The sequence below is a fragment of the Lytechinus variegatus genome, chromosome 1 (genome assembly GCF_018143015.1).
Source record: "Lytechinus variegatus isolate NC3 chromosome 1, Lvar_3.0, whole genome shotgun sequence".
Lineage (NCBI taxonomy): Eukaryota > Metazoa > Echinodermata > Echinoidea > Temnopleuroida > Toxopneustidae > Lytechinus > Lytechinus variegatus.
Window position 1 is genome coordinate 75195228 of NC_054740.1, and position 9385 is coordinate 75204612.

Below are 9385 nucleotides of genomic sequence, written 5' to 3' on the forward strand. Positions count from 1 at the left end.
AGAGGCCTTTTCACAATTGTGATCCGATTGGCGCCGCAGCCGTCCTACCGCTAGTACCACCTGCACCAATTTCTACCAGAATTAATGCCCAGCCACGCCCCTTCCAAAGCGGCGCCAGACCAGTGAACCTTACTATGTACACGTGTACAACAGTAGCAGTTCGTGAGTAGTTGCCAAGCACTGCACATACCGGTAATTTCCCCTAAGGCCCAACGACAGCGACAAAGCCTACTTGCGAAATACAAAACTGTGGAAAAATGGATTTTACAGCTTGTTGTGTAGTAATTGTGGCTTTGATAGCTGCAGTTTCTGGAGAAGTGAATATAAATGTTCTTTTCAAGCCTGAAGATTGCACGAGATCTGCGCTGTCAGGGGATTACTTGACCGTAACCTATGTGGCATTCCTCCCCGAAGAATCGGGCAACGAACGCTTCGACACATCGTGAGTACCCTGCTGCTGCTTCATGCAGCCGCAGTATTTATCAATTGTGTATTTATGGACATTATCCCCGACTTAACCTTCCCATGTCAGGTCAATTTGTTATTTTTCCCCTTCCACAGCAAATTAAGCAAGACTAATCTAGTTCCAATGATATGTATCCTCCACTTGCGAAATTAATATGATAATGTTGATCAAGGTAGAGCTAGAGGAAGTTGGATTGGAGTAAAATTGGGTCTACACGTATTTTACACTCTCACTAGCCGGGCTCACTACTGAGTACTAGACAGAACGCTAAACTCGCACAGAGCTCTTGCAAATCAGTTACTGTGTCACAGAAATTTCATTTTCCCTTGGGATATCTGTGTTTACTGAAAAAAATTGCTTATATTTTACTGGCGCAGTATGTACCTTCCGAGTGTTCGCCTAACTATATGTCAATAGCTGTCGGACTACTCTCCTTTGCGAAGGGAACTTCTGGCCATAGTTACTAAACGAGGTGCTCTTCAGTTTTCTCTAAACCTAGAATGACCTTACTCAGCAGTCAACAACCATGATCCCTATTTTTATCACTATAAGTATATTATCATTGTCAATTTTGTCGTTATTTTATTATCATTCAAGATCTCTTTTGGTGTCTTTACTTAAAGGGACAACACAGGACCTGTTCACTTTCGCCTAAATGATCCTGAAAGTACTGCAATGCAGGGATGGCACCAGGGCTTGGAGGGAGCTTGCGTGAGGGAGAAGAGAGAAGTTTTGATTCCCGCCGGAGAGCTTACCATGAACCATCGACTACCAAGTGAGTATGACCATTATAAATGTTTTCTTTCTGCTCACCTCAGGTGCTCACCTCAGGTGAGGGTTTTACACTCCACTACACCGCACTATACCGCTATGCTGCGTAGTTTAGTGGTAGTGTAGCTTAGTGGAGCTTAAACGACATGAGGTAATTTCACCTTGGACCTGAAAATCTGACAAATGAACATTAAAAGAGTGATTCTGTGGATCTATGTATTCATTCAAAATAAAAAGAGTTTGTCATAATTAATAAACCATTTGTCAAATCAGATACTGGGAATAGGTAATACAACTGATGGTTGTCAATCATAGATTTTTACGCCATCAGGATTCATATGTTTTCTGTCATTTATCTGATTTCATTTGTGTAGCAACTATATGAGCTGTTTGACAGATCAACTTCAGATGCAATCCAAGTATACACACACACACACACACACACATATATATATATATATAGTGTGTGTGATGATAAGTTTACGTCTACCAAACGCTGTTGAGTTGTAAATATGAAACATAATGAGATGAGGCGAGGCCAACTCAACAGATGAAGCAGGACACCATAATTAGCTTTGGCTTTAGTTTTTTTAATAAGACTTCGTCAGAAGCATTTGAAAAATATAAGGAGATACAACATCCAAGTTTATCTTGCACATCAATGAATTATCACCAAGTTGAATATATTCTATAATCTCATTAGACAGATTAATGAATGAACAAATAGATTAATTAATGGATAATAAATAATTAATTCTATTAAAATGATAATAATGATATAAATGAAGAAGACATACCTGTAATTACAGACTATTGTGAAAGTTAAGTAGGACCGTATCCTACAAGTATCTCTTAAGGAAAGTCTTAAAGAAAAAACTCATTAAAAAGACGAAAGCTAAAGCTAATTATGGTGTCCTGCGTCATCTGTTGAGTTGGCCTCACCTCATCTCATTATATATATATATATGTGACTGATCTGATTAGTTTTAGGGATATCAACATCCAAGGGCAAATACCACAAAGGTCTTTATGTAGCCTACATTAGAATAACTGAAGAATCGTGTTAGAGATCGGCTACAAACATGGCCCATGCATACATGTAGAATTGAAGGAGATTTAATTGGATATTGGGGTCACTTATTAGCCAAATACTTGATTTGCTTAGTGAATTAAGATGTAGGCTTATATTCTGATATTCATGATGTCTTTTTGTTTTTCTAAACTAGACACCAAGCCTCCACCAGAAGGAAAAGATGTTGGTTATCGTTTTGAAGTGCGAAGCATCAAAGATACACCTCCAGCAGAGAACCTGTTTAAGAAGATGGATTTTGATGAAAACAAACAGATCTCAAAAGATGAGGTTTGTACTTCTAATATCATGCGGTTTCTATTCGATTTTATGTGTGCTGCTCTCTGTTGTTGGTATGCTATAGCATCTATGTAGTGTTCCTTAGCCCTGAATTTCCACCATTTTTACTATTTCCTTAGATAAATTTTTGACTAACATAAGCTTCAAGTCATTAAGTTTTAATGATAATTTGTTGAAACATACGTTCATGATAGTGTTTATTGTTGACATTCAAAGGCTGCAAGAGTCAGGGTTTATTGAAGATCACAAGTATGGTCACCTATAAGATGTATGATCTCCCTTATAATTGTGGACCAGCGTGATTCAATGCAAATGCCATTTAACAATGCTATGGTATGACTCGCAATCATAATCATCATTGACTGGTAGTCTCCTGGGTAGTCTCTTGCAACTTATTGCTCAAGTTTGCTCTTATTGCTCAAGTTTGCTATGTAGATCATCCATGTGCAATTCAAATGCATGTATTCTGGAAGTTTGATGTCATTTGATACTAGTAGTCACTTGCATGCGAAATTGCCCACTCTGGTAATGGTAATGGCTATTTTGGTTATGACTGTTTATTGTTCATTTCCATAGTGACATCATGGCAGCAGTGGGATGCAAATTTCGTATACACCTTGTGATGGTGGAGGACCAGTATCTTTCAATTGTGTACATTGTTGAACAATGCTGTCTGCCACAAGATGGCATCATCCCATTAATAGAAATGCATATTCATCACAACCCCCCCCCTCCCCCCAACACTAAATTCATAACCAAATCTTTATAGGTCAAGTCCACCTCAGAAAAAATGTTGAATCAAATCAATAAAGAAAAATCAGGCAAGCATAATGCTAAAAATTTCATCAAAATCAGATGTAAAATAAGAAAGTTATGACATTCTAAAGTTTCGCTTATTTTTATTCACAAAATAGTTATATGCACAATACATGCAAATGTGAAAATCGATGATGTCCCTTACTATTTCTTTTGTTTTTTATTGTTTGAATTATACAATATTTCAATTTTTACAGATTTGACAATAAGGGCCAACTTGACTGAACCATAAATTGATAAACAATGGCAATTCCTCATGTTCAGGGAGAAATAAAATTTTGTTTCACAGGACAATGAGGAGAAAATTAGAATATTTCATATTTCAGGGGGGGGGTGCCTGGGTGTTGGCGTTGGAAGGCTAGTTGTGTTTTTACATGAATCGCCCTGCCGTTCGACTTTGTTTATTCCGGCCATAGCTGCGCGTTGTTTACCTGTTTTTTGTAGGTCTTCGATGTCAGTGAAATAGTGACTTTCTGGAGGTTTGTAAACTGGCCATCCTTTTCTGTCTCGGAACTTCGCTTTTGATCAGTGCACCATTTTGCTGTTATTCTGCCTTTTTGATTTTGTTTTTTAATCATGTAAAAATTGTTTGTATATATTGTGATTCTCGATGATTCTCCAATTAAAATATAATTTAAAAAAAAGAATTAAAAAAAAAAAAAAATTTAATATTTCATGTAATAAAATACAAAAGAAATAGTGAGTGAGTGATGTCATCAGTTCCCTCATTTGCATACCAACCGGGATGTGCATATAACTGTTTTGTGAAATGAAGCAAAACTTAAAATGTAATAACTTTCTTATTTTACATCCGATTTTTATGAAATGTTCAGTGTTATATTTGTTGGATTTTTCTCTTTTTATTTAAATCAACTTTTTGTTGGGGTGGACTTATCCTTTAGGATTTTAAAGTAAGCTTCTCTCTGCTTTTTGGTCCTTTCAGATGAAGGCTTATCTAAGCATGCAGGGCCTTGGGGGAATGAGGGAAGACGAAACTCTGGATGAAGCCATTAATAATATTTTTGATAACAAAGACCATGACCGAAGCAATTCTTTGTCATATAAAGAGTTCTTTGGACACAATGCCCATGATGAATTATAGGGTATGTGTTTGTTCTATGGTTTTATGTTTAAATGCTTGCTTAATAATATCTTGTGCAGTTTGGTGTTCTTAATCTGCTGGGACAAGTTGGTACTTGGTAGAAACTTACACATGTATCTTAATCACTAACCTCTGTCATTCTTCTGTCTAGAAAAATTGTATACAACCATCACTCAACATTTACCTGAAATTTTTAAAGGTCTTTTTTAACTTTCTTTTCCAATATCTCTGATAAACCATTCCAGATTGCTGACTATATGCAAATTATCCACTTTATGTTGTCAGGTACCATATGACGTGGTTCAAGATCATTTAAAAATAGCAGTCATAGGCTTGGAGTGCAAACCTGCCAATATTATTTGGTTTAAACAGGGAAGTGGGAGGTTAGAATAACATTTTAACGGGTGTTTTTCACATTTTAGCCAAGTCTTTGGTAAACTGTAGATTCTTTTAAGAGTCTGTATATTTCTTTGTACTGTGATTGAATTTTAGATTTCAGTTGCTTATGACGCAGTCACATTTCCCCTACGAATCGACAACAGCCGTTTTAACATATTTGTACCCACTACATCTATGTGGTTTGAATAAAAAATAAAACAGCTGTTCTTACTTACTGTGTAGGCACCGCAGCAGAAATGTGACTGTAGTATTAGTTATCTAAATCTCAAATATTATTAAAGGGGAATGAAACCTTTGGAACAAATAGGCTTGTGTAGAAACAGAAAAATCAAAGAATAAGAATAAAGAAAGTTTGAGAAAAATCGGACAAATAATGAGAAAGTTATGAGCATTTGAATATTGCAATCACTAATGCTATGGAGATCCTCCTATCGGCAATGCGACAAGGATGTGTGATGTCACTGATGAACAACTTTCCCTTTCCCTTTGGTGGACTATAAAATACCCTCAAAATGTCTCTTTTTGCTTTTTCTTATGATGATACAAACTCTTTATCCATGATGTATTCTTAAAAAATATGTATTACATGCCCTCATGTAGAAATAACACATGATCTATGGATAGATGTGATAAAAGAGGTAATTCAAGTGAAATATATACTAAAGTAATGGGGAGAGTTGTTCACAAGTGACATCACACATCTTTGTCGCATTGCCAATTTGCTATCTCCATAGCATTAGTGATTGCAATATTAGATGCTCATAACTTTCTCATTATTTGTCTGATTTTTCTCAAACTTTCGTTGATCTGTTTCGTTGATTTTTCTGTTTTCAACACAAGCTATCTTGTTCCAATGGTTTCATTCTCCTTTAAGAAATTACAATGGAAATGGTTTCCTATTCTTTGAATTAAACAGAATACAATAACCAAGTTATTGTATGAAGGTATATTTGATACAGTCAGATATAAATTATTGTAAAATGCAATGAAATGTTAATGTAATGTGCTAGTGCTATATAAAAGTAAGTTTGATTATTATCAGAATAATGAAGCAATATTACCAAGATTCTTTCTGCATTTTGTATGTATTTCCATATGATACAGATTAAAAGATATATGGAGGAGTCTGGAATTGGAGGGGTAGAGAAGTTTGAGACTCACAAGGAAGCTATCGATCACATGTTCAATAAGATGGATAAAGACAAAAATGGAGCTATTAGCCATGATGAATTTCCAGGACCAAAGCATGATGAGTTCTAGGATCTGGACCTTGTTGTTCCATACAGCGTTTATTAAAGTTACTTATGACTTACTCATGATTTGACGCATTCCTGGAGCATGTTTTCAGGTGCTAAGCCAGCTACCTAGAGATATACCATTTACCGCAAGAAAGGATCACCAGTCGTGCATAACTTCATTTGTGACTTACAAACAGCTTTATGAAACACCCACCAGGAGCTAGGTCAGGGCCCCGTCTTACAAAGAGTTGCGATTTATCCGATCAATCGCAACTATGGATGGCCAGCAACGTCAACGTCTATTATGCATGTTTGTTCAAAATATTTAAGCTATGATGTATATTCATGGCATGCATTCATCGTTTTCTTCAAAATTCACTGTGTATTTCTTTGGTTACAAAATACATTGTGCAAATTTCCTGTAGAAAAAAATTATGACCCTAGTGGATTTCCATAGAGTTACAATTAAATGGATCAATCATAACTCTTTGTAAGAAGGGGCCCAGATGTCTGTTTTATGTTGGGGTTTTAGAGGGATGATGGATAGAACTTGTCATCAAGTCGTTGCTCTGTGAATGAAATATCTCATATCGCTTCTCTAGCTTTTGAATTTTGCTCCTGCAACAATTCCTTCCATAAAAAAAATCTCTGTTAAAAGACAAAAAAAATTAAACCTATCTTTCACATATTGAGTAATCCATGTCATTATCATTACAATAGTCAAAACCAAAACTCCTATTAAAACCATCCTCATTACCTTTATTCCAGGAGAGATAAAAAAAAATTGGACTAGAGTCAAAAGCGACATGCTATTAAGATTAAATTTTCTTCATTCATCATATTGGACAGCCACTGCTTATGAACAATACCAGTCTCTATTTATATCATGAAATTATTGTTATTTTCAATTCTTTTGACTTTTTGACCTTATTTCATTAAACAAATGCTGCAATTGAATCAACAGGTTATCGCATCCAAGTAATATTGTTTTTTAACCAAATATGTTTACAATTATATTTTAGGTATAAAAGGCCACAAGGTTTTGATTGGTAATGTGTAAGGTTGCAAGAGGTGAGATCAGCTTAAATTTGTATCATAATAATTGTAATTAGTTGTAACTTTTCATATAATGGGATCCACTTTGTATTATTTTTTTGCACAATGGGGATATCTTAACCAAAAACAAAACATACTGTCATTGTATTTTTCTTAAATTACTTATTAGCAGTATACCTTGAATTTTTATTAGTATTAAAACGAGGCTGAACATGATTTTTTTTTAAATACCCATGAATTCATATGAAAAGGAGGGGAAAACCTGTGTGAGATGTACAATAGTTTGGTGTTTCTAGTATTGTAAAGTGCATGGAGAGAGAGATTGATTCAATGTCTCTTTGGAAATTAAATGATACATTATATTTTTTAGACAAAATAACATACTTTATGTATCTAAAACTGCAAAGCCAAGAAAAAGAAATTCAAGTACTGCTCCCCCCCCCCGCCGCCATAACAAAAATAGAATTGATTTTGGGTATTGCTTAGAGGGTACTTATATTAAAAATTCATTGTGAAATCACCTTGTTTTCAAGAAAAGTTGTGTAAAGATAATGAGTGATGAAAATCTAAATGCAGGGGAGCGTTTCATCGACATTTTTGTCTGACAAGTTGTCAGATCTGACATCTTTCCATGATTTTGATTGGCTGAGAGGCACTGTTCCTATGGCAACTGTCGGATAAAATGGGACTTGTCGGATAAAACGTCCGACAAGTCCTTTCATGAAACGCCCCCCAGAACACTGGTTGTCATGTTTCATGTGCCTTTGAATTGTAAAATGGTAAGTGAAGAAAAGTTTGAACGTAGATTAGGTTATTCAGAGTTTAAGTTGTAACTTTAGCTAATTTTTTGTTCATGTTAATGATACATTTGCATGATAGCCTATACTTTTTATCAAAATTAATGAACTTTTTTTTTGCTCAATTCGATTTATGACTCTAAGTCTTTCATTGCTATATATCATGAGAATGCAAAATTGGTATACCATTTCTGATTGTGAAATTATTGCTATCACCTTGAATGGCTTTTGTAGGGTTTATATCATTTTATGACTGTATAAAATCTTTGAACATTGTAGTATGCATACATTTATTATGCAATTTTTTACATATTAAGTACTGATGCTAGTATTTATTTTAGTTCCCAGATATTTGTTACCTATAGCTAGAAGTTCAGAATAAAGAAGTATAATTTTGAATACTTTGATGGAATAATTCTTGGCTTTTTGTTAAATGACAATGATTTTGATAAAGTAGTGATATGAATTGTTCATGCCATTTTCACATTAATGCAACTATATACCCAAGGATAGCGCCGAGGTTGGGGAGATGGCAATTATGCCCCTTATAATTTTTCAACTAGTTAAAAAATCAAAGGAAGAAAATGGTACGGAGAAAAGTACCAAAAAGAAATGGTTTGGTCTTGGAAATACAATGTAGCAACTCAGGTTTGCGTGAAGGCCACTTTTAGACCATCCCGCCTTGTCTCTCCCCCTCTCTCTATCTTTTTATGTTTCTGTATTTTCTTTGCTTGCCTCCTGTTAGAAAGAGCAAGATTTGCTGCAGATCAATTTATTGATTAATAATAAAAAATACATTAAAATTATCCATTACAGGTTTGAACATAACAGTAAATACATAAATGGTTGGTTGACCCAATTATCGAAAACATTGTTTTGGGTCCAGTTTCATAAACCTTGCTGCAGTACCAAATTTGCAATAACAGTTAAAAGCTACTGAAATCCTTCACTTGTGCATTAGTATTATAACAAGTCTTTCGGAAATGGGAACAGATATAGCTTATCCAACAACTGGAAGGTGCATGGGAATTTCATAAAACGAAAAGTTCACTGATTTTCAACGAGGAATGTTATAATCTACTGACATCTGATTGGCTGGCAACAAAATTATTGGCGAGAATCATAAATGAAATGTTTTGTGGCTTCCAGTGGATATTACGCCCTACAGCAGTGATGACAAAATGTTTTCATTGTTAATAAGAGTTTTGAATTTGCCTATTTAATCATACCTTTCTTCTTTTTTTAATACATTATTATCGCCACATATAAACAAAATCAGGCATTTCAAAAGAGCAATATTGATTTGAAACCTTTTGCTATTCCTCAGATCGCATACGTTCGTAATTCCGAAGCTTCGTTATTCCGAAGGTT

The 9385-nt window shown here is 34.9% G+C and overlaps 1 protein-coding gene across 2 annotated transcripts; it reads left to right on the forward strand.

Annotated features, from left to right (window-relative positions):
* Positions 1–81: 81 nt before the first annotated feature.
* Positions 82–8413, forward strand: LOC121422982 (peptidyl-prolyl cis-trans isomerase FKBP14-like). 2 transcript variants are annotated; one of them, XM_041618248.1, is made up of 5 exons: positions 82–442; positions 1090–1241; positions 2464–2597; positions 4366–4525; positions 6028–6276. In XM_041618248.1, the coding sequence occupies exons 1-4, from the start codon at positions 258–260 to the stop codon at positions 4522–4524; spliced, it is 630 nt and encodes a 209-aa protein (XP_041474182.1). In that variant the 5' UTR covers positions 82–257; the 3' UTR covers position 4525; positions 6028–6276. The 2 variants fall into 2 exon arrangements, with proteins under 2 accessions (XP_041474182.1, XP_041474190.1); XM_041618256.1 differs by lacking the exon at positions 4366–4525 and having other exon boundaries at positions 96–442; positions 6028–8413.
* Positions 8414–9385: the final 972 nt, after the last annotated feature.